Below are 24,827 nucleotides of genomic sequence, written 5' to 3'. Positions count from 1 at the left end.
TCCTCAGGGGAGGGGAAGAGCCATCAGCTGACCACTTGTTCTGACTGAACTCCTGAGGGTCGTGATTCAGGGTGGCTTCAAACCACTAAATTCAAGGGGTTTAAGGTGAACAGGAACTACCTGCTGAGCTGTGCTCTCCTCAGGGGGATGCAGTTTCAGGGGTGAAGCAGGTGCTCAGTGACTGTGCTGGGCCTGTGCTGTGTCTCTGGCTGTGAGTCCTGGGAAGCAGAACATCCATCAGCATAAGTGCCAAGGCTGGTGTAAAGCGAGGGGCAGGTCCTAGTTCACAAAATGTGCCTTGAGCCAAAGCTTGCAGCACTCCTGGAGAGTGGGGCAGGCTGGGAGGCTTCCTGTGGCAGCTGGTGTGCCTGCTGGCCAGGCTGGCTCCAAATGTGGCCCAGTGTGTCCAGCAGAGAGTGTGTGCATGGACACGAGCCCCACGGTGCACAGCAGGGATATTTGCTTCCTGGCTGCAGGATTTGACATTCTTCTGCTCTTTGTTTTCTGGCAGAACAGGAGAGTATGTGGATCCTCACAAGTTCTGGTATCTCTGATTTATCTCCTTCCTCTTCATACCTGAAATCACTAAGGATGAGGAACAGAAAGCCTGGCTGCCAGCAGCACTGAAAGGGCCCTCTATATTACCCTGTGGTTTATAATTTCCAAAGTGCTTCTGTCCAAAATTACCAGAGGGCAGAATGGCTGTAGGGAACGTGGAAACAACAACAGCATGGACACAGCTTGCTCTTGTTTATATGGGAATGGACCAGCAAGGCACTGGGAGCATGGGTTTTCAGCAGGCATGTGAATGCCAGATGGACAAATACCCTGGGAACTCCTCACCTGGCCAAAGTCTTTTTCTGCGGTGGATTTGTGCATGTATGGACTGTGTGAACAGAGGACAAAGGCAAAGTGACCACAGGTTGTGGTGTTACAGAGGAGTCAACCTTCCTGAGTGTGCTTTTATTCTTAAAGAGACATGTGGACCTGTGTGGGGCTCAGGAGACAGTAAACTGAAGGTGAGGGAAATTCTGTTCTCTGCCAGGGCCTTTGATGAGAGCCAACTCTGAAGGCAGAGTTAATTCCAAGGGAAAGAACACAGACATTTGGGTGTTTTTAGGATCAAGGGATTGCCTTCAAAGCTGGTTGGGCATCTTAGGCTAACCTAAGGTAGGTGTTGTAAATAAAATAAGTGACCTGGAAAATACACCAGGTCTTCTTCACATCTCTGCTTTCTCTTCTGCTGGGCAGCCAGGATGCAGAGGCTGGGGCAGGTTGGTGGGGAATGGTGCTGATCCAAGGATATGACACCAGCAGTGGAGAAAACCATGCCAAAGCTGTGCATGTACAGAAATGAGTGGTTTTAGGGACATGGAATAAACACATAGCACACACGTGTGTCAAAACATCTCTGCAAGGTGTAAAAGCAGGCGTTGATGCAGAATATATTTATGTGGAAATACATCTGGAGGTAGTAAACAGCAGTTTATGCTCCTCTCCATGTATGTGCACAGATGCCTTTCATGGCATAACATGAACATGACTGAAGGGGAGGCCTGTTAATCGAGATGAGAAAAGATAAGGAAGCACATAAAAGGCAGAGATTACACATTCTTGTAAAGCCTTCAAAGATGAATTCATGCACTGGTATACAAATATGCAGGGTGGGGGGAAGAGATGTACCCAAACACATCAACAGGGAATTATACCCACGAAGAGATGAGCAGTCCCCCTCTCTTTTTGGATGTATGTTTAATACCTTTGTGATGATAATTAATGCCCCTGTTTGGGTGTTGCATCTTGTGATTTACTGCGGTCTTATAAATCTTTCAGCAATTTGAAATCTGCAGGGAACAAAGGTACTGCAAAGGTTTGGAAAAGAAACAAAGAGAAGGAGCTGCACCACATTCAGCAGAGGGTACCCTGGGCTATCTGGAAAGAGTTGGCTGGTAGGCAGGGAAGGTAGGAGGTCCCACAGGACCTTTCCAGCCCAGGAAACCAAAACCTGTTGCCTGTGGACCCCAATTCCTCCCACCAAAGGGAGGCACCCTCCAAAGTAGCTCTCCCTCTGGCTGGCTCTTACACTCGTGGAAGGGGATCTGGGTCAGGCTGATTTCCCTCCAGGAGGGCAGAACCTCTTCTGGTGGCTCCATGCCCTCCTAAAGAGTTTGAAGATGGGAGGGCTGAAGGTGGGCATGGAAAGCCACGTGTGAGGTAGGCAGTGCTGTGGAAGCTGTGGGTGGAGGTGGGCAGAGAGTACACTTGGGAGCAGATGGAAGGGGGGTGGAGGTGGTTTTTGGGGAACTGGGGAGGGAAGTGGAGCCAGTGAGGGATGTGCTGGTGAGTGACAGAAATAGAGCAGAAATAATTAGATGAGATGTGTGAAATGGGTGGCTGTGGCAAGAGGCACTGGAATGCAGAATTAAGATGGTGAATGTGGTAGAGTCTGGAAGGAAGAGCCAGCGGTCTGGAGGTCTGTATGGAGACACACAGAGGAGGGGAAGAAAGATGTCACAGGGGTACAGAGAACAAAGACGAGATCTCTCTAAGAGGATGGACATGTGTGAGAGGCAGGTGGGCCCCACTGCACCACGGAGCATCCCTGCTGCAGACAGGGAGGGACCTTGAGGAGGGATCTCTTCCCATCCAGTCTGAGCCTCTGACCCGCTGGCAGTGGGAGCATTGCGACGGGTGTCTGTGGACAGGCACAAACCTCATCTCTTCCCTGCCTTCTCCATGACCTTGGCAGGGTGCTCTGTCTCATTGCTTCCAGGAGGTGAGCAGGCTGTTTCAGCAAGCCAAAGCCTGAGGGCTCGGTCTAAAGTAGAGCTGTGGCTGCAGTGTGATGGATGGAGGCTGAGTGACCATCGGAGGAGCTGGATGGCTCCTGTGTTTCACAGACAGAACCTGTAGCCCCTTTTTAGAAAACACAGCTGGGAGGCAGACAGGAAGGGACTTAGAGGCAGGAGGGGGCTCAGGTGAGAAATTAAATCAGGTGCTGATCAGTCATGGCATTGCTGGCCTCCTCCCACAGGGCTGAGAAGGGACATCTTGAGGACTTCAGCAGAGTCATGGTGCCCCAGCGTGGTGCCATTGATTTGCTGCTGCCTGGGCCTGCTAAGGAAGTGCCACAACGGAGGAAAGAAGGGGTGACTGGTGATGCCCTACTGATTTTTGCCTTTTCCTTTTATATATTCTCTGTATTCTTTACACATGTATTTGTAGCTCTGTAGTCTATTATTGTCGCTTAGCTTCAGTATTTTCCTAGGCAGAAAGACAAAACACATTCTAAAGCCCCAATCTTTCTGGGAACCAAGGCTAAAAACCAGCTCTTCGAGACACATTTTCATCAACAAAGTTTAATCCCATCTGAGGGAGGAGGATTTAGAAGGGCTTGGACTGGGGAGGAATTACCTCATCTCTCATGTCTCTAATTGGTGATTTTTGTCACTTACGCTAATTTGCTAAACTTATAACACTGTATTCACCCTGTAGGGGTGGGCTTTTGTGGGTATTTTCCATATCTGCCCCTGGAGGCCTCCAATAAACCCCAATCTTTCCAGTACCTCCTGTACTAATATCTTGAAAGTGTGTTGTTCCATTTCTAGGTTCTTAAGGCATCACTGGGACAACACCTGGAGTGCAGAACAGCCCCCAGCTCTGTGGATGATGGCCAGGCTGCCCTGCCAGCACGAGGGCAGGGAAATGGGGAAGGGACAGTGCAGGGATGGGACTATTGCAGGGATACATGATCTGCCTCTGGCCCAGCAGCATCTACCACACCACACATGCTGAGCCAGCCCTTATCAAACAGACTGCTTGCTTCTGCCACCTTCTTTGGGGTTTGTTTTGCTACTCTGACACTGAACTTGTTTTCTTCTACTTTTTGGCGAGCTTGCCTGATGTCCAGTTGGTATTTGGTGGCAGAGTGGCTCTGATAGCAGTCACAGCCATGACAGCAGTCCTGACTATTCCTGCCAAGAAATCAAAGCTGAAGAATGTGGAGGTGGAGGTGTTGGTGGGACTGAGGGGTGGAGAGGCATGACAGACCATCTGCAGAGAGCATGGGGTGGTCTGTGCAGCTGACCGTGACAGTGAACACCGTGACTTGCCTGGTGGAGATGGTGATTTCTGGCTTCTTTTCTAGGATGAGATCATTCATTGGATTCCCACCAAAAAATCAGCACTCCCTCCCGCAAACTGTTCAACCCTGCTGAGGGCATCTGTGCTGATTATTGCTGTAGGTGAATCTCCAAGAATGCCAAGGGGCTGATTCTTCAGAGAATCGAAGCCTGGCCACGTGTGGGTGGATGAGAAAGTAAATAAAAGGATGAAGAGCTTGGTCAATCAATGCCTCCCAGTGCTGGAATCACACTTGTCATCATCAGGGTCAGGAGAAATGGGAGGCACTGGAAGTGAGCAAAACTGGAAATGAGTAGAAGTCAGTGGAGGTTTTCGGTGTGTTTTTTTCAATGATCACCTGTGTGATCATCATTTCACCACTCCCAAAGCAGCACATGGCTTAATTCTGAGTTCTGCAAGGAAGAAAAAGGTTGTTGCCAGGCTATTTCTGATACCCTAAATAATCTACAAGAAATCCAGCCATCACTTCTTCAACAATGCAGGGTCAAGCCAAAAGTACTCAGATAAGAGCTGAACCCCACAGCTGATCCCATTCCTGGGGTGCCTGCATATGAATCAACTCAGCTGGAACGTTGACACCCTTCAATTTGTGCTCATGTTTTTCAACCTTGCTCCTCCGCAGGTCTGTAGGCAGAGGTCACAGGCAGGGTCCTGATAGGAAAACGTGCTGAGAGATCAGTGCCTCCTCCTTCCCAGCACCTGGGGCTGAGAGGGGAAGGAGAAACTGACGGGGCCAGGAGAATGAAGGCTGATATTCCCCTGTGGGTGAGCAATGGGCTTGCCAAGGAGGTGGGGAGCAGAGCCTCCTGTTTAGCTCTGGGGGAAGGTTGACTTCACTCCAGAGAGATGGGGGTAGTGCTGGGGTGGCTGCTGGCTCTGGCACGTCTCTGGTGATTTAGATCTGAAGATATGTAGGAGGTTTCTCTGGCTCCTGGAAACCCCAGCACAGAGAGGCAGAAAATCCAGCATTTCCTGGGAAGTCTGGTTGGGTTCTGGAGAAGGCAGGCTGAAAAGTGGACAGGACAAAGGGGTGCTCAGAGAAGCTCAGAGAAGCTCTCCAGTCGTGTGTGGGGGCCAGTTTGGGAGCATCTGTGTCTCTGAGGAGCTGGCTTGGCAGGATGGGACAGAGGCAAGGAGAGGGTGTGCAGAGATGGACATGGGGTTTGGCTGGCAGGACGGTTTGAATGGATGGCTCCCAGACAGAGGCACCCACAGAGTTGTCTCGGGTTAACAAGCCCCACTCCTGTTCTCTGTGGGGCTGGGAAGAGTCAGAAACACCTGGACACAGCTTGACTGTGGTATAACTCATTGAGATGGCAGGAGCTGTGCAAGGATGAGCTGAGCACAGGGAGAAGCAGAGAGGGAACAGAACATGGAAGAAGAAGTAGGAACTTGTCAGATAACCCAAGAACCCCTGTTTGTGCGTGGGTGTGCACACGTGTGTGTGAAGCACAGCTCTGCCATGTGGTCTCAGTTTGGTCTGCATGGAAGGGGAAGATTTTTGCTCTCCCACCTGGATGGAAAGAGGAAACATTTAGAAAGAAGCAGGGATGCCAAGGCAGGTTCATTCACTCTCTTTGCAGATCCTTTGGCACCCTCACTGAAGGAACCTTTTGCAGCAGGGGGCATGTCTCAACCCCATCTTGTTTCCTCTGTCCCTGTGGCTCCTCCCTGGGTCCATTCACAAGCCTTCCCAGACAGGGCTGGATCAGGAAGCCAGGCCTCTCCCAGCTTTGGCAGTCCAAGGCTGGCCTTTCCCCAGCAATTCAATCATTCCTTCTTTCCCAAACGGAACGTGCCCCAACACCTTTGCTTGAACCGAGTTGCATTCAGGAACCTGGGTTTGCCCACACATGTTAAAGGTACGGCTGGAGGCGAGAAGCAGGGAAGCCAGCCACGGCTTCAGCGTGGAGGAGAAGGGAAGCCCTCAGCAGAGCCCCGAGGTTGGGGCTGTGGAAGGGGGGCTGGCTGCTGGAGCAGCAAGGTGTGCCCTGACATCCCAGCCCAGCTCCTTTCCAAAGGAGTTCCTCCTCAGCCAACATTTGGCTTTTCAAGCCAGAATTGAGCATCCTCGGGGAGACAAGCCAGGGGTCTGCCAAGGGGTCACTGCTGTGGCACTGCAGCTGCATGGTGGTGATGGGGACTGGAGGAGGTGGGAGAAGGGATGGACACAGCGGTGTGGGAGCGCCAGGCTGAGCCCGACAGTGCTGAGGGCTGCAGAGGCTGCTTGGCTCCCACCCGTGTTCTCCTCCCTGGAGGGCTGCCCATGTGGGCAGCACAGGCAGGGGTTTGCAGGTGTGAGCTCTGTGTGCACCACTTTCATCCCTGCCAGTTTTTAGGCAGAGGCAGCCAAGGAGGGAAGGATGGTCTTCTCCTCCCATCCTCTTTTGCTCTTTCAGAGAGGGAAATTTGTGCTCATTCCAGTCTGTCCACCATGCCAGGATCTCCAGGGGAAATGAGTTTCCATGGCCAGGGGTTGTAGTTTGCCAGCACTGGCTTGAGAACATCTGCATGCACAGGCCCTGTGTTATGGTTAACGTGCAGGGGATATGGGCATCTGCCTCTGAAGAGGAGCAAACCTCTGGAGCCCTCCAGATTTCCCCTCTGATTATTACAGCATGTTTCTTCCTGCCACAGGTAGTTCATCCGATGCCAGCTGCCAGGCAAAGGAGAAGGATGCAAACAAGATATGTTAAGTAAAATACTCCAGGATGAGCAAGCTGTAAAGGAAAAGGAAATTATTCCTGTGGAGCAGGATAAAGGCTCACCAAACAGACAGCATGTGGGCAGTGCTCAGAGTAGGGAACAGCTCTTTGAAGGGCATGAAAATCCACACCAGAGCTAAAACCTGGAGCTGGCTTGCAAGTGATGGGGGAATATCTGATGGTAGATAAGGTAAGGTTTTCATTAAGGACACCATGACCAGGAGGAAACAACAGGAGTCCTGCAGGATGAATCGTGCTGCTCAAGCTCAAGCAGACAGGGCATGATTACAGGTGTGGTTAGTGCAGAAGAGCAGCAGGACTGGGTCAGACCAAAGGTCTGCCCTGACTCATCTCTGCACTCAATAGCAGATGCTTCAGGGAGAAGGAGCACAGCAAACAAGGGGTGATACTTGGCCCAGATATTAACCCAGCTTCCAGACTGCATCCAGTTCAGGCACTTGTGAGCCAAAGCAGCTCTTCTGGGGACATTAGTGTTGGTGGAGAAAGAGCCTCCAGTTTCCAGGAGATCCCTCATTTCATGGGAAGGAAAGCATCACTTGGGTGGTCGGCACTGGATGCTCAGTGTAGGAGTCCTGTGGTGGTTTGACACTGCTTCTGGCTGTGAAAAGCCCTGTGAGTTTCAGGTACAGCCCCAGCCACCAGGAATTGCCCTGCCAGGCATGGTTGTGGTGCCATGACTGCCCTGGGCAGCCGCAGACAGTCACCATCAGGCTGCGGTCAGGCTTGGCTTTGTGCATGGAGAATTTCGGCCCCAGAGCTGACCGCAGCAGAGTCTCCAAAACCCAGGCAGTAAAGGTGATCAGTGAGGTGTTTGGACAAGAAACAACAAGAGACTTGTACAGTCTCTTGAGTCCAAATGGAGCAGCAATCAAAAGGAATATGAAATTAAGAAAAATGTAGGGAATGCACATAAAAATGTGTCCTGGGGCGAGTTGTTTCCCAAGAATCACGGAATCCATGTTTCTTTGATTAGGAGCATAATACTGAGCCTGACAAAAAATGGGCTTAATTGGGAAATGGCCCTGGTTTATGTGGTAGGACATAAAATAGAAAGTAATGGAAGTTCTCCATGGGCAGTGCAGAAACTGGATAAAACCTGACACAAATAATTACTTACCGTGCAATTAACTTGGCACCAGAGCATCAGACTGAGCCCAGCTCCTGTTAGAATTCAGCATCACTGTGCAGTGAAGTACTTGTCCGTCTGTCTGCATCCTCTCTGTGTCCTCAGGCCACCCTGAGGAATGCCATGGCTGTGGTTTTATGCTCCATCAAATCAAGTTAAAACCAGACAGTAGGTTCAAAAATTAGAGGGAATGGTACTGAGAGAGACAGACTGAGCTGCAAAACACAAAGTTTGGGATCATATAAGCCATGAGTCCTTTAGAGTGAAAAATGGTCTGTGCTCCAGAAGGGCTGGGGGGGCTCAGACCCCTCTCGGTGAGGTGGGATGGTGTCATGAATGAGTGGCTTAGGTCACCTAAAGAGTCACTGACAAAGGTATCGGCAAAAGAAAGTTTTAATCTAAGTTTGTGAAAGTGCAGCTTAACATCCACTCTGTCACTTCCTACACAGATGAAGCATACACAGGGAAAATCGATCAGAACCGTCTTAAACGGATTTGCCTGGAGACCAGAGGTACAAAAGGATAAGAGTGCAAAGGGTAAGGAAGAGCCTCCCCTTGAGTCATGAGGTTCAGAGCGGACCCCCTGGCCAAACTTAGCCTCAGACTTGATACACTGCTTTATGTCGAAAGGATTTAGCAAATGGGACGGGATGGGATGAGATGGGACGAGATGGGATGAGATGGGATAGCCAAGCGTGGTGGGGACGTAGCCCCTAAAGGGACCAGGGCTCTGAGCCGCTCCGCTGCGAAGGGCAGAGCCCTCGGCTGAGGGATGCGGGAGCGGGTCCGTCCTCCCGCCCGGCGCCCGAACAGCCCCGGGACAACCTGCCCGCCGCACCCCGCTCCGGCAGAGCCTCCTCGCTCCATCGCCGGCCACATCGCTCCCCCCGCTGGCCGCTCCGCGCCGCTGCCGCTGCTGGGGATGGAGCAGGAGGAGCAGGAGGAGGAGGAAGAAGAGGACGCGCCTCTCACAGTTTCGAGGGGCAGAGGGGTGCTCGCTTCCTTCCCCTCTGCCCTCCGTCCAGGCCGGCCGCAGGGAGATGCGTCCCTGGAAGTGTTTCCCCTGGTGTTGTCTCTTTGCTGGAGGTTGGGCAAGATTTTACTGAATTTGTCCATCTTTGAAATACGTAAGAGATTTTAAGACAAAAGGATGCTCCGCAGGGATACGGGCAGTTTGGAAGCTGCGCCACAAGCCGGAGCAGGGCAGAGGAGTGGAGATGATCCTGGCACTGGGGGACCCATGATGAGATCCCCCCTCAGCAGCAATTCTGGGTGTGCTTGAACTGCTGGGAGAGAGACCCGTGTGTGAGATTCCCACCGGGAATGATAGGTCCATCAACCCCACCACCCTGCGTACCTGAAAACGGGTCAAAGCCCTCAGTTATATGGTTCAATCTTCCTTTGCAGGGCTGATTTTAGCTGAGGAGACTTGAACCTGGGTGAAATACCAGCATGGAGCCTGAGGGAATGACATGAAGCTGTATCAGGGGAGGCTTAGGTTGGATATTATTGAATATCCAGAGGGTGTTGGGCACTGGAAGGGGCTCCCCAGGGGAGTGTCACAGCACCAAGCCTGACAGAGCTCAAGAAGCATTTGGACAAGCCTCTCAGGCACGTGGTGTAATTCTTGGGGTTGTCCTGTGCAGACCCAGGAGTTGGACTCAATGATCCTTGTGAGTCCCTTCCAACTCAGAATTTTCTGTGATTCCATGATTCTCTGCTGTAGGATGAGTTTAATTCCATGGGTTTCAAGTGTCACTGTTAGCTAGAGTAGAAGCAGCTCCAGGTGCAGCCACACCTTGCAGACAGTGAGGCTCTGAGTCCAGGCTGCCTCCAGGTGTGTGGCTGGAGTAGTCATGGTGATCCCTGGCTTGTCACCTTTTTCATCACCTGCATTTTGTACCTTTAATCCACAAAGCTTAATGCAGTATTCATGCCACAGTTTGTTTCTCTTACAAAAGTAAGGGTCAGGGAAACAGAGAGGATGGCACGAATCTCTACAGAAATCTTTGTCTGTCCCATCTTTCCTCTCTTGAGTGCAGGACATGGCTCAGCGAGTAACTGCACCAAAATGAACCATCTCTGCAGATGCACTGTAGCATTCGGGTCAGGCTGATGCTGGCTTTGGATCCAGATCTGTCTATTATTTTTCTATTTCCTTTTTTTTTTGGGTTTGCAAACTGTGTCCTCAGTCAGCACTAACCACAGGGAGAATTTCCACTCGGAAAGTACAGGCGAGTTTCATTACTGCTGTACAGGCACGGGAAGGCTCCATTTCGGCTCTAACAGGGAAAGGGCTGTTCTGTTCCACCCTTGCGGACTGTCTAGGTCTGAAAGCTCAAAGAGGCCAGCTTATTCCTCAAGTCCTGACATAACCCCTTGTATGGCATTTGCCCCAAGGCAGTGAAATTCCAGCCACTTGATACTTCAGGCTGTGACCTTCGAAGGGTTAAGAGAGCCCCAGCTTCAACCTCCTGAGCTCATTCTGATGCTCAGTTAAAGCCAGGGCAGCTGCACGTTGTTATAGCACTGGACTGGCTCCTTTGGGCTCTGCCAGACTGCTGGGACATGGGTATTGTCCCATGGGATGGGACATGGCCCTGGAGATGGATCACCTTCCAGAGCTGTGATAACCAGCTCTCCTGCTGGCTTTCCTGAGCTTGCTGGGACTTAGAGTTGACTCCTGCACTGAAGGCAGGGGACAGGAAGGCTGGAAAGCCTTCCCTTGCACAGGAAGCTCCGGTGCCTGTCCAGCAGCGCTGGCAGAGGGCTGAGCTGGAAAGAATGCAGCTGCATCTCGGCGGGGGAGTGGAATGAGGGTTTCTGACTGAGAGGGAGTGGCTGGAAAGCAGGCTTGCACAGGATGGCTGATCTTCTCCAGCCCCTGCCTGTCTTCCTGTCCTCTCTCCTGCCCAAACCTTCTCTCAACAACTCTCCAGGCCTGGAGGTGGGTCAGATCCAGCTGGCTCTTGCAGGGGTCATGGGTGGTGGTGCCCCTCTCTGTGTCAGGTCTGCTCGCAGAGGCTGCTCCCGTGGTGGGGAGACACTCACTGTGTCTCCATTGAGAACCCCCCTTTGGCTAACAGCCCTGGGAAGCAGTGTGGCCAGGTGGAATGGGTGCTGTGCTTCAAGGCAGGGGTAGAAAACCCTCCCCTGGCCACTCTGGGCAACAGCTTTCCCACTGGGGTGAAACACCTTGGCAATACACTGCAGAGTGACTGTCTCCTGTGGGATCTGCCCAGGGCTCTGGGCAGCTGGGAGTGACCCTGTGCAGGATCTGACCCGACAGCTCCACTGGGAGCGCAGCACATCCCACAGGGGCTGTCAACAGGGACCTCACAGCTGAGCCAGAGCTCTTGCAACTTGGCTATTTTTAGCCCATGCAAATGGGGGTGTTTCTTTTCCTACTGTTGTGCCTTTTTGCCTTTCCCAGGGATCTTATTGCTGATGAAAGCAAGGGCCTGAGAGCCACATGAGTGTCTGTGCTGGCTGCTGCAGTGACCCCATCTCCACCCACATGCTACTCATCTGATATTCCCCAAGCCCTTTGCAGTGATGGGCTGGAATGGGCAGAAGCACCTCAGCTTACCTTGGACCAGAACCTTTTCTGGGGCTGGGAGACCTGTGGTAACAATTTGAACCCATGAGGTTGGTGTTGAGGGGGCAACGCCCCTCACCAGGATGGGATGAAACAGAGGAACATTGCAGTCTGGTTTATTGTCAGTGTTTCAAATCAATATTTTTTATTACAGAGACTCATGAGGTTGCTCACACTGTGGCAGGAATTTAATAATATAAGGCACGGGGAACATTCAGAGGTAAAAAAAGAGTTCTCAGCCTGGGAGATTTAACCATCACTTTGCTCCTGTCAGGACCCTCTCTTATAAAGCAAAATCCAAATACCTTTTCCCTTCCATCCTTTGCATCCCTTAAATCCACAAGAGGAAAAAAATATTACAGCCTTTCCCTCGAGCATGTGGCAAATATGCCACTTTCTGGGCAGAAACATTCCTTCCAAGTGTGACACGGCTTCCCTGGGAGAGCAGGGCTGGAATTTAAGCACAGCCAAGGCAGAGGGGTGAGCAGTGCTTATGGGCACTGTGATCTGGGGAGAGCCAAGAGCTTTATCTCACCTACAGCTGAATCACAAGGTCAAGGTGAGCCACACACACCCCATCTAGCACAGAAAACACGACAGCAGCGTGGTCATTGAGTGATGGTGAAGCATGTAGCACTTTCAAACCTTTATTATTGAAGACGATTTTACAGGTTGGGAATCATTTCATCTTACTTGTTTGAAATTCTGTGCACTTCCCTATTCACTTGTTCGATTTCTCTTTTTTTTTTTTTTTTTGTGCCCAATAACTGCTAAATTCAAGCCCTGGGAATGGGAGGGAAAAATAAAAAAAAAAAGGGAAAACAAAATCCTACCACTCCGTCTTTCTCACCCCTCTCCATCCTTCCTACCACGAGCTGGGTGGCCACAATGTCACCTGCAGCTGCTCTGCTTGAGAACCCAATCCTCCTACATCCTCTGGCTCTGCCTTCCCTCGCTGGCATCTGTGACTGGGGCGGTGAATCAGCTGAGAGGGTTTTGTGTCTGACATGTCAGGAACGTGCTGTTAGCGAGAAGTTAGGAGAAGCGGATCTGAGAGCGGATGCCAACGCAGAGCGGATATTTAGCACAGGAACAGTCCGCGGTAAAGACACATCAGAGAGAGAAAAGGCTGGTAAGAACATGTGGAAACAGCTGGGTGAGTAATCTAGTGGTGATAGATAAGGCTATGAAGGAGGACTGTTATTTCTCTTAGCACCGTTACTACATATGTTTAGACCTATATTAGCACCTTGTTCCCAGGGGAAAAACAAAACAAAACAAAAGCAATTTAAAAACCAAAGGAAGTGGGAAGGTTAAAACATGACAAAGTTGGCAGCAGAGCAGGAAGGCGAGCGTTTAGATCACAAGATCCTTGTCTATGTCCTCTGTGGAAGGAAAAGAGAGAGACAAAGTCAGGAGGTGGATGGTGCCAGGGTCCCACTGTTCCTGCACCCTCCCCACTCCCCCCTGCTCTCCCTCACCCAGGGCAGGCTGTAATGCATTGCTTCAGCCAGAGTGGGGGCTCTGGGGGTGCTCTTCAGTCTCCCCTCCACCCCCATTCCTGCCCTCCTCAGCACTTACGCTCCTTGATGCCAAAGCAGCTGGCCCACTCCTCCAGGGCGATGTACTTGTCGTTGTCCAGGTCGCAGGCCTCGAAGAAGCGAGTGGTGCAGTGCTCCATGGGGATCAGGGGGGCACGGAGCGGGGCCAGCTCGGTGTGGGACAGGTACCTGCCAAGGTGACCACGTGGTCACAGGAGGGTAGATGCTTGCCCCAGCTCTCTGTTTTGGCTGCTGTCCCAGTGCCCTCCCAGTATCAGCCCCTAAGTGTCACCAGGGTCAAGACTGGTGTCTGCCTTTGCAGCTGGCTGTGCTGGTCATGAAATAGCCACCAGCTGGGGGTCCCTGCCAGCTGCCCCCACCCCACAGGCCCACGTGTGTGATCACTCTCATGCCCATCTCCAGCCCACAGCTAAGCCAGCAGCTGCTATCTCAGCTGCTGCAGTTATCCCGGGGCCTTTGGACTATGATATTTTAGGGGACTATCATAGAACAGTAAATCTGAGAAGAGAGAAACTCCACACCCAAGGGAGGTGGGAGCAGCTGGGGCTGGGGGAGGCCTGCAGAAGAGCTGGTTGCAGGAGGCAAAGGTGCCTCTACCCCAGCCTGGTTTGCCACAACCTCTGCAAGATGTGACTCTGCCACCAGCCACCCACTTGTGTCACATCTCCAGCCTGCCTTGGCACCTTCTACTGCCGAATCACCCTGGTCCTTGGGCAAGAAATGGTGGGGTCTCTGTCCTGCTCTGCTGGCACTCACCCATCAATGGGGTGCTGGTCCAGCTGCCCGAACTGCCAGTGCACGGGGAAGATGTACATGTTGTAGTTCTTCTCAAAGTCCCGGGCCAGGAGCTCCACGGTGTGGTCACCAGCCTCCAGGCGCTTCTCGTTCTCATGGATCTTCTTCACCTGCCATGGGAGAGGCCGGGGAGACCTTGTCAGTAGGGAAATGGGGTGCAAGGGGGGACCTTGGGAGGGACTTTACAGGGATCCCACAGGTCACTGTGGACAGGCTCCCTGTCTGTGCTGGCTCCGTTGCAGGGGTGAACTGCCTCCCCTGTCCCTCACCTTGAGCTTCTGCTTCTCGGTCAGCAGGTTGTTGTCCTCGTCGCGCTCGTACAGGGTGATCAGCACGTTCTTGAGCCAGTCCCGCATGCGCAGGGGGAACTCGGTGAGCTCTGTGTCCAGGCAGGCAGGGATGACTGCAAGTCATACACAGTGGTCAGTGCAGCATCTGGACATGCAGCTCCACACCCTGGACATGCAGCCCCAGTGCCCTCCCACCTCAGCCCCGAGCCTGCCAGGACCTTTGCTCTCCCTCAAACTGTGAACATGGGGGGCGTGTGCCCAGTTAGGGATCCTGTTGTCTGAGGGTTTGGCCCCACTTACATTTGCAAGGCCCAATGTAGTCCAGGTGCAGCTTGTGTCCCTTCTTGGTTCCCTCCAAGGTGCACTTGGTGGCAAAGAAATGGCAGGAGGAGTCGTAGGTTTTGTTGTCAGTGCCACAGACCTGCACGGGAAGGGCAGATGCTGCATGAGAGGCAGGGAGAGCCTCCAAACGAGATGTCTGACTTGTTTCCTGGGGTGGGCAATGGCTCCTTCTTCACCAGCCACCCTTACTCTGTCTCCATCTGGCAAAGCCCATGTGGGTCCCTCCCTGCCCTGGGCCACCCAGCAGCTGCTGCCCTCACCTTCTCGAAGACGCCGGCGGTGGCGGGGCAGCTGGAGGGGTCCTGGCACACACACATGGGCGAGTTGTTATCATCCACCTCGCACACCTTTCCGTGCTTGCAGTGGTGGTTCTGGCAGGGGTCTGCAGCAGGAGGGGAGCAAAGTCAGAGCCAGCCACATCCTCACCTCCCATGAGATGCTCAGCGCACCTCAGCACAGAGGGAAGACAGAGACTTCGCCAGGGACAGCCCCCAGCATCTATTCTCACACCAGGAAGATGTGAAGGTTTCCAGAAGTCCATGCTAGCCCTCGAGCTAATCCTGGACTCCTTTCTTTAGCCATTCTTCTGTTGCAAAAATGGGCTTACAGAGAGCCCAGGGCTGGAAGAGGCCATGTGCCTCTTTTGCTTTAAATGTGCACCCAGGCTGGCATTGTCCTTGTGCTACAGCCCTTCCCAAAGGAGCCCCTCAGTGTTTGGGGTGGCTTAAACTCCCCCACACAGGGAGGGGATGGTGTCCCTGCCAGCAGGAGGGCAGGGGAAGAGGGACTTACTCTCTGCAACAATCTCCTCTACATCCTCCGTGGGTTCCTCAAACTCTCCCACCTCCACCTGGACAGGATTAGCCCCCACAGGCTCCTGCAAAAGAGGTTGGTGTTTCTGCTGTGGGTGCACACAGAGCACAGCCCCAGCTGCCTGGGGGGCAGAGCAGCTCCCCCTTGGCTCCCCAGCGCTTTGGGGATGCTCTGCCCAGAGCTGTGGTGCTGAGGGGGTGGGTGAGGAGGAGGGACAGAACCACTGACCTCTGTGGTGGGATCTTCGATGACCTCTGTCTCATCGGGCAGAGCCTCCTGCTGCAGGGGAAAAGACCCGTGAGTGGGGGTCCGTGGGGCAGTCCCAAGGGGGGTGACCCACTGGAATGGGCAGTAGGGCCACCCTCAAGTTGCCCCTCATCCCTCAGTACTTTATTTGTTATAAAAGAAAATCCCCATCGGCTACTCCAGATGGACAACCCCGACAGCAGAGGCTCTGCTGTCTCCTGCACTTACCGGCGCTGCCAGGGCTTTGCCTGCCAGGCAGAGAAGGAAGAAAATCCAGGCCCTCATCTTTCAGCAGACCTTGAATAAAGCAGAGGAAAAGGAGGGATGAGGAAGGAGGCCACTGTGTGCCGCTGGGCTCCAGGCTGAGCACTCAGACACTTCGAGAAGGGCGTTCTCTCCATTTCCTGCCTTGTCTGTTCAGCATTACAGACCCACATGATGGCTCTTCTAGCCAAAATCTTGGGCCAAATCGTGTTTCCAAGATAAATTCATTTGATTTCGCAAAATGAGACAGTGGGGTTTAGATGTCTGTTGCTCTCCTGGATGCCTTTAGGAAAATCACAGTCAAATTGGCTCTTTCCTTCTCTGGAGGCTTTTTTTTTACAAATCACCCCATATTTTTCATGTTAGAAATCCCCTGTTATGAGTGCCAGGTAAAAAGAATGAAGCTCTATCATCTTATTTGTCAATCAGAGGAAAAATGGAAGTGGAGGAAGGAAAGAGATAACAGAGAGACAATGAGACAGAGCACTTGACAATTAAATCCTTTAGAAAACCCCTTCCCCTATGGACACAGACGTCCCTAGGGATATCAAAGCCTAACATGTATAGGTGTCTACTATTGTTTTTCCCTTTTCTGCTCAGACCTGAGGGTCCCCAGACTGGGTTTGAGGGACCCAAGACCACTTGGGGGTTGTGTCCTGCTGGGAGACGAGCTCCAGAAGGATGAGCCCTTTGCACCTTCCCAGTCTGGGCTGTTGCAGAGCCTCTGTAGGACGAGGCAGCCCAGCTAACAGTGGCTGTGATGTGAGTCAGGAGGAGAGCGCAGCTGGTGACATCCCCCTGGCCTTGTCCCCCCCGGTTCCTGTTTGGCAGGGACGAGCCCCTCTGTGTGCGGGCGGAGAGGAGCTCAGCTGGCCGCTTAATATGCCGGTGGCAGCGAGGGCTGCCCGCTCCCTTCCGCCCCGGGGACAGTGGAACTCCGCCGTTCTCGCTCGTGCCAGCGAGGGGACCTGTCCCCCTGCCAAGTCTCCCTTCCGCCTGCGCTCCTCCGCTCCACCTGCGCGCCCGGGCCAGCACAGCCCGCCCTGGTGCCAGCAAAGGGAGGGATTTGCTGGGACAGAAAGTGTTGGACAAGGTCTCTTCTTCTCTCCCAGGATATCTGATGTCACTGCATCCTTTCCTTTCCATGCACAGCAGCTCTCTGGGTGTAAAACCACACCAAACCTGTGCTGCCGAGACGCCAGCCAGGCTGGGCTCTGCTTTCGAACTTAGCATGGTTTGGCCACTCAGAGAAAATCCTCTTTCCAATCTCAGGACCTCACCCAGCCCCCAGTGGGGTGTCTGTGCAAAATAGGGAATGGATGGCAGCTTCCTTGGGATGTCAGAGGGCTGGGAGGGGGTGCTGGGGATGGCTGCTGTGGTGGCATGAAGGACCTGTGGCAGAGGAGCTGTGGGGAGGGGGTGATGAGCCCTTTTGCTCTATCAAGGCTGCAGCTGAGCAGCTCCCTCCTCTCCTGCTTGGTATGAGCTGTCCCTTCCCCTGGTCTTGATTTGTTCTGGAGGCTTCTGTGAGCTCTGCCAGCATTTGCGAGCAGAGATCACTGGTTCTTCACTCCTGGAAGGGTTGTTTGGGGAGGGAGGTGGAAAAGTACTGGTGATTCTGGCCATCTCCCCCCTTGCTGGTATCCCCTGACTTGTAAAGGCTCCTCCTGGGCTTCTCCCAAGGGTCTTGTTTACTTTGGAAGATGCTCTGAGGTTCAGTGATGCTCATTGGGCAGTGCCCAGCCTGAAGAAGAGGGCAGTGCATGCACATGTGGAAGGTGGCACTAACAAGAACCCAACCCCACACCAAGGCCATCTTAGATCATTTCCCCAAGCTTTAAAAAAGCCTTGAATTTCAAAGTCTGGACATGCAGTAAGCTGGGGTCAGGGAATTACATGTTTGCTAGGAGCCAGCAGACAGTTGGAGCTGCCAGTGTTGTGTTTGGAGGAAGAAAGAACACGAAAAAGTCTGAGCAAACAAGTTCTGCAGAGCTGTCTTGTGCCTTAGATGGTAAAACAAATTTATTATAAAACGACAACCTTTTGGAGGCAAAGCCTGTGCAGCGAGGACATTGCAGTGTCTGTGAGCCCCTGGCTGGCTTGCAAATGGTCATTCCTGAATGCCTGGTGGTCAAAAGTCCTGAAATAACAGTTCAGGAGCCTTGCACACGGAGTTGCTCCATCAGGATAATGTGGTCCGTGGTGCAAGTCTCCCTCCTTGTGGAGCAGCCATGGTCCTGCTATCCAAGAGGATGCTCTTTGGAGCAGGCAGCTGGGCCGCACCACGAGCTCAGCATCCATCCCCCAGCTGGAGGGACTTGGGAGGATCCCTGAGGGGCTCTGCACTGGGAATGGCTGGCACTGCTTTGTGAGCCCCACGGAGGGCAGAGGGCAGCAAGGGGGGTGCAGCCAAGGGGTCATTTTGGACAGAAGAAAACAGGGAAAAAGATTTTAGCAAGCAGGGACTTATGTCCTTCTGCATCCTAAAGGAATCAACAGACACCAGCACTTCGCAGGATGCTGGAAACCAGCACAGAAAGGGCTGCTGAGTATAGAATGAGAGAAGCTGCATGGTCACCACCCTCTCCTCAGGCCTGCCCTCCTGAAGGTTGTGAATTGAGGAGACAACAGGGCACGCATGGGCTGCAGGACCCATGGGCTGCGCAGCCTTTTTAATACCTGACCCCACTTGCATCCTACATGGGGCTTTCAGCTCCCAGTCACTCTATGAACAGGGTCTGGGGGCTCCCACAAACCCCTCTCAGTGGTTCACCTTTCCAGGATGGCCCTCAGCACCAGCTGTTCATTGCATACCCCAAAGAAGAAGACCACGAGGTGTAGAGAGGTCTGAGGCTGACCCTCAGCACCTCCATAAACTCAAAGCAAGCTGCTCTGGGAAACTCTTTGCCACGCTCCCCCCGAGCTTGTGGCACCATCATCGGTTTCTCCTGATGGGGAAAACACCCTGCAGCGATGCACAGAGGAGAATCTGTGCCACTGGGTCTGTGGGTCTCTCATGGGGACCCCAGCCTGGGGGCCTTTGTGGGTCGGGGGAGGACACTGACGAGGCAGGCGCAGCCTCCAGGAGAGGCTCCATGGATGGTGGGAAGTGGTCCATGTGGCGCTGGCCCTGTCCAGGGTTGCGTAAGCCCTTTGGGGTGCCACGTTAGCGTGGGGAGGAGTCTCTGCCTGGCCACTTTGACAGCTCCTCCCCGAGGCCACCGGGCTCACCCCAGCTGCCACCCCTGCTAACCCCGGGTGAGGGGCTCTGCTGCCTCCTCCCACTGCAGCCTTGGAGGCAGGAATGGGCAATGGCTGGGCAAAACCCTCCCATGCCTCAGCTCCTGCCTGCAGCCCAGCCCGGCAGCAGGGTCTCCTGCACCCACCCTCCTTCTGCTCACGGCTCATCCAAGCCTCTGGAGGAGCTGACATTCCCCCACCTCACACGGAGTGTAAAGGCAAGACTGGCCCAGAAAAAGACTCTGCCAAAGCCCACTGGGGCCACAGTTTTCAAGGTGCAGATGGGTGACCGAGTGTGACCCCCATAGAGACACAATGCCAGGGCTGGGTCCCCACTGCCTCGCCCTGACCTCCCTATGCAAGCAAGACCCTCTGAGCTTTGCTCAGCAGCCACTCCCAGGCTAAAATTCCATTTGAAGCCGGAGCTGTTTGCGTGAGTCCCCATAAAGCTCCCTGCTGAACAGGTCCCTGCATGTTCGGTGCTGGCTCACCCAGATGTGCTGCAGCTGCCCTGGGTGCCTGGGGAGCAGGGCAGGGGAGTGGGGAGAAGCCAGCCTGGCTCCTGCCACCTGCACAGACCCCTCTCACGCAGTGTGCAGGCTCAGACAGCCATGGAAGGTTTAGATGGAAGTGCAATTCCCTTTAGCTCACATACACATTTACACACTCCAAGTAAAACACGGCGGGGAAGAAATCTACCTACTCCATGTGCCCATGCAGAGTCAGCAGAGACACGGCTACACCCCAGTACTGTGTGAACCCATTCCCTGTGCTGGGGGCTGAGCAGCTCTGATTGAACTAGGAAATGTTCCAGATCTTACAGGGCTTATTGATACAACGGCAAGAGCCCATCACGGCTGTGTGCTGAAGCTGCCGTAGTTTCTCCAGGTTGCAGACTGAATCCATACTGGAAAACAATCAAATTAGTACAAAGAAAAGTGCCTGGACGAGCCGGGGTCTGCAGGCAGCGGCTCATGGATGAGCTCTGTGCAGACAGGTGAGACAGAATTTTGCTGTCCTGCCTGAGCTTTTTCTTTTGTGTGGGCTGGACCTAAGGCAGTGTCAAAAGTAGCCCGGATATTTTAGTGCCAGGTGCCAGAGGTCCCTCCGGCTCCCGGGGGATGTAACCAGCTGATCCCGCACAGCTCCACAAAGGAGGGAGAGAATAAACTGTCCGATAAATGTTCTGCAAAAATGCAAACCATCTCCAAAGCATTCCCTGGACTTGCCCTGCCACAGGCGCTCCAGCGATAACAGCCCTGACATCCTTCGGACCAGAGGACCCAGAAAAGGTTTCCATGGGAGCCGACATTCCTCTGGGGCTGAGTCATAGAAGAGCAGAGTGTTGTAGAAGGAGGGGCTTGAAAAAAACTTCGAAAAGTTTATTTCTGCTCTTCCCCCTCCCAACACCGCCCGCACCTCTGCTCCTGCCTATGTGGCAGACAATGGCTTGGCTTTTGCTGCTGCGCAGGATGCAACAGCCTTTCATTTTCACTTGAAAGTCGCCTGATCCACCCTAACAAACGGCTGCAATTAACTTTTGTCCTTTTGGAGGGATGCTGAGTTTTTGGGCCGTTTCAAGTTGGTCCTCTCTGAGGGCTCGGGAGCACCGGTGACATTCCCGGTACGCCCGGTTTCGCTCCAACTTGAAACTTTTGCCCTTCGGTTTGGGTGGGAATTCAACCCCCAAACGGTTAAATTTCCTTGTTTTTGGCTGGATGCAACCGAGTGGAGCTTTCTTAGAAAAGGGACACAAAGAGCAGTTAGACTGTCACGTCACCGGGCCGGGAAAGACAGCGGCTGCCTTTAAAGGAAGCAAGCCCTTGTCTCTTCTGTATGGACCTAAAATAGTGCCTGACCGAACCCAAGTCCCTAAAACCTAAAAAACCACCCCAAAAGAGCTTTACTCCTCCTCTCCTGCAGTCGCCGTCTCCCTAACAGTCGATCAGCCAGAGTTCGGCAAGCCAGGGCAGCAGACTTGAAAGGCTTTCAAAGTTTGCTCAGAACAAAAAGCCGAGTGTCTTTTTTTTTTTTTTTTTTTTTTTTTTTTTTTCCCCAAAGGAAGAATAAGACCGGCTGCACTGAAAAAATAAAACCGCTGAGATGAAGTCGACAGCTCTTTTGTTCTTCCTCTGGATACTCTGGTGAGTAAAACATCACCTGCCAACGCACCTCAGGCTGGGACTAGTGGGGACTGTTCGTAACTAGATCTGATTTTCTCTGCAGGCTGGTTGTGCCCAGACCTTGGTCTCTCGGATCTCTCTAAGGAACTACCCACCAGCTGAAAACCCAGAGGGGAAAAAGGGAGGAGAAAGAAGAACGAGGGCGGGTTAAACCTTTGCAGTCAGATGCCAGCATTAAAGCTCTGGCAGCGAAACTGAGTAAGAGACAGTTTAGAAGTGGAAATGCTGCAGAGAAGAGAAAGGGGTGAAGTCAGGAGGAGTTTCCAAATGCACCGCTTGGGGTGGAGAGCGTCCAGCTCCCCATCCCGAGTGATGCATTGCGAGCACTGGACACACTCCCCGGACACACTCCCCTGGACACACTCCCCTGGACACACTCCCCTGGACACACTACCCTGGCCAGGGTCCCCCACGAGCCGGGCTGTGGGGACCCCCATGTCGGGAGGAAAAGCACAGCAAAGGCAAACGCGAATCTCGGGCCATACCTCGCAGTCCCGGCAGCACGGCTGAGGGAACTTCAGGCTCTTGGACAGGCTGGAGGAATCTGTGGGTTTTAGAAGGAGGCAGGAGGAAGCCGAAGGGTGGGCTGGGTTTCCCGCTGCCTCTCCCCCTCCTCCTCCTCGCTATCTTTCCAAATCCGTCTCTTCCTCTCCCCCTCTAAGTGGGCAGTCCCTCCTGAGGCACAGCCTGGCTCCAAAGGATAGACCAGAGAAATCAAGCCGGAGATCAAGGGGTCCCTCGCGGGGACAGAGCAGCCCTCAGCGCAGCCCTCCCAGCAGAGTCCCTGTCACAGCAGCTCCCTGCTCTGCTGCCGTGAGTTTTCAGTGCTCTGTCCCTCTCGGACTGACAGCAGGGGGGATGGGGGAGTGCCAGCTCTCTGCTTGGTTTTTGCACCTCTTAACCACTTCACCTGCTGCAATTATGTTAAATGCTGTCATTTCTCAGCGGAGTAGCTCACTCCCTGAGCTGGTGTTTCCCATCCTCGAGGGCATGCAGAGGAAAGCGGGAGAGCTTTTGCTCGTCCATCCTGTCCCCTAACACTGCTGATATCTGTGACTGCCTTGTGGAGAGGGAGAGGAAAGAATGACGCAGGGAATGTGGAGGATAGAGACATATCTGAAATATGCTGTAAGTAGGCAGAGAAATGCTGGGCTGGTCTCTCTGCTGTGGTTATCGTCCAGCAGATCTGGACTGATTGAACAAAACTCACAGTCAGAATTGCCAGTCAGCTGAATTCAGTGGTCTCTTCAGACATCACTCAGTATTCTGACTTTACAGATCATAACTCAGCTGGAGCAGCTGCCCAGCCAGAGGGAGCCAAGCAGCAAAGCTGTTTCGAGTTGAGTTTTCCCATCTGTTCCTCTCTATGCTCAGGGTGAAAACCCAGCTCTTCTCTCCTTGTTTCTCTCCATGGCTGAGAGGATCTGAGGTGCATCTGCTCCCTCAGAACCAGCATGGCCATGGCATCGCACTGCAAAGGAGAGCCAGCAGCCAAAAATTGCTACAGTTTGGGCATCCCTAAAGAGTGTCTCCGTGCCATACAGGGCTGTTCTGAGCCCTGTGGATAATCCAGCCCTTTGCAGCTTGTGATCCTCCTGTGGCATCAAACCTCACCCCAGGGCTGGTCTCCAGGGGCTGCTGGAAAGATGGTGTCTCATGTAGCCAGCAGGACTGAGGACATCTGGGCACCAGCAGTGTGATTGTGCTGGGTGAAGGACACCCAAGACCATAACAAAATTCAACATCATGTTTTGTTTTGGCTGCCTGGGGTTTGGGTTCATTCCTTGTGATTATGTGCTATCTTTGAGAGGGGCTGAGACATGGACCTGGGTGCTTAATTCTTCCCACCGATGTTGCTGAGGATTTAGATGTCAACACAGGGACTGGCCTGTGATGACCTCTGGGCTGTGCTGGCTCCTTGCCCTGCAGGATGCCTGCTTGCTCTGTAGGATGCCTCCTTGCCCTGCAGGATGCCTGCTTGCTCTGTAGGATGCCTCCTTGCCCTGCAGGATGCCTCCTTGCTCTGTAGGATGCCGTTGTGGTTCTGTATCAGCTCACTCCTCATCCATCTCCGTATCTCTCATCATCTGTATCTCTTACAGCACTTCTGCTGCATGTGAGAGATCAGATGTAAGACTAAACATCCCATGGCAAACAAGGAACAAAATATAAACACAACAGAAAGGGAAAGCAGCGGGGAAAGATAGGGGAGGGATTCATGAAAACCCATCATCACTTCCCAGTGAACAGGTCAATCTCTGTGATCAGGCAGCTCAGGAGGCTGGTGGCAAAGAACAAGGGAAGAAAATCTTCACCTATTTCTTTTCTTGGCTGCACACTTCCCAAAAGCCACCCCTGGGTGCTGGTATGTGGGTGTTGATACCACTCACAGACACATCCATAAATATTCCATGTGACCCTCCCAGGTCCCTGGGGAGGCTGGATTTATAATGGTGTCTAAGACTCCATGGGTCCTTCTAATGCATCCAGCTGGAGCACCTTGTCCTCCCACCACAAGTGTCCGTAGCTCCCAGGTGCAGCCCAGTGCCACTTGTAGGTCCAGTTTGGCTCCAGAGGTCACACATCCCCTAAGCCAAGGTTTCATTTGCTTGATTCATATCCCAAGGAGCTGAACACAGCTGTTGAATGCGCTCTGCAGTAGATTAGTCACGACTCGCATTGAAATTGTACCGCTGCTGGTTCTTCTCAGGAAAAAAAAAAGACATCTGGAAAAAATTTTAGAGAGGAAAAAAAAAAAGAAGAGAAAAGGAACCACAACTTTTCTAACTGACAACGTGGCAATTGCTCTGCACTGTAGCCTGAAGCTAAGACCTCTGCTAAGGGCTTAGACAAATGATAGTGCCATGGAGATAATTATAGCAGGGATTTCTTTATGGATGTGGTGGCTTAGACCCTGGGTCTGAGCGAAAGCAAAAAGCAGTGATGCAGTCACATCTGGAAATGGCCCCCAAGCTCATCCCCTGAGCCCAGCGGGGTGGGAGTGAGGGGTGCTCATGGTGCTCCACGCACATGGTGGGGGCAGCCGGGTCCTGCACCTTGGGAAGGACACACTGCCAGGCATCAGCGGTGGGATGCAGGAGGACCACACGGAGGGGGAAACAAGAGCCTGCAGCAACTGGCTGGCTCGTTAAACTCAGCAGCTTTAAAAAGCTCCAGAAGCAACTGAGAGCTTGCAAAGGAACTCCTGGAAAGTCCTTTCCACTCTTGTAAGGCTTAGTGGGGTCATCAAAGAGGAGATTTTGGTGTCAGGCTATCAGGAGGAAAACTGGACCTCACACACGTTTAGAAAGTTGTCTTATGCCATCTGGGGCACCGGATGGGCAGGGGATTGCCCAAGGGGCCTCCACAGCCCTGGGAGCCCTGGTAGGGCTGCAGCAGGTCCAGCTCAGGCTCCTGACCATGTGCCAGTGGGTACTTTGGGCACAGTGGATGAACCCCAGGGCTCCCGGGGCTCGCTCCCAGATCAAGTGACTGCACA

The 24,827-nt window shown here is 53.1% G+C and overlaps 1 protein-coding gene and 1 long non-coding RNA gene across 3 annotated transcripts; one reads left to right on the top strand and one right to left on the bottom strand.

The window, feature by feature from the left end:
- Positions 1 to 12,286: 12,286 nt before the first annotated feature.
- On the bottom strand, positions 12,287 to 22,013 carry SPARC (secreted protein acidic and cysteine rich). 2 transcript variants are annotated; one of them, XM_032124985.1, is made up of 10 exons: positions 21,814 to 22,013; positions 15,870 to 15,938; positions 15,624 to 15,674; positions 15,375 to 15,459; positions 14,843 to 14,964; positions 14,541 to 14,661; positions 14,220 to 14,353; positions 13,912 to 14,060; positions 13,175 to 13,323; positions 12,287 to 12,978 (listed from the first exon to the last, which is right to left on the bottom strand). In XM_032124985.1, exons 2-10 carry the CDS (start codon positions 15,924 to 15,926, stop codon positions 12,950 to 12,952), a joined length of 897 nt encoding a protein of 298 aa, XP_031980876.1. In that variant the 5' UTR covers positions 15,927 to 15,938; positions 21,814 to 22,013; the 3' UTR covers positions 12,287 to 12,949. The 2 variants fall into 2 exon arrangements, with proteins under 2 accessions (XP_031980876.1, XP_031980877.1); XM_032124986.1 differs by lacking the exon at positions 15,624 to 15,674.
- LOC116451477 lies at positions 20,646 to 21,814 on the top strand. The gene is made up of 3 exons (XR_004243205.1): positions 20,646 to 20,769; positions 21,207 to 21,289; positions 21,372 to 21,814. It is a non-coding gene; the product is annotated as an uncharacterized LOC116451477 (long non-coding RNA).
- Positions 22,014 to 24,827: the final 2,814 nt, after the last annotated feature.

Source organism: Corvus moneduloides, chromosome 15 (assembly GCF_009650955.1).
Source record: "Corvus moneduloides isolate bCorMon1 chromosome 15, bCorMon1.pri, whole genome shotgun sequence".
Classification (NCBI taxonomy): Eukaryota; Metazoa; Chordata; class Aves; order Passeriformes; family Corvidae; genus Corvus; species Corvus moneduloides.
Note: the sequence above shows the minus strand (reverse complement) of the source record. Positions and strands in the feature narration are given on the sequence as shown.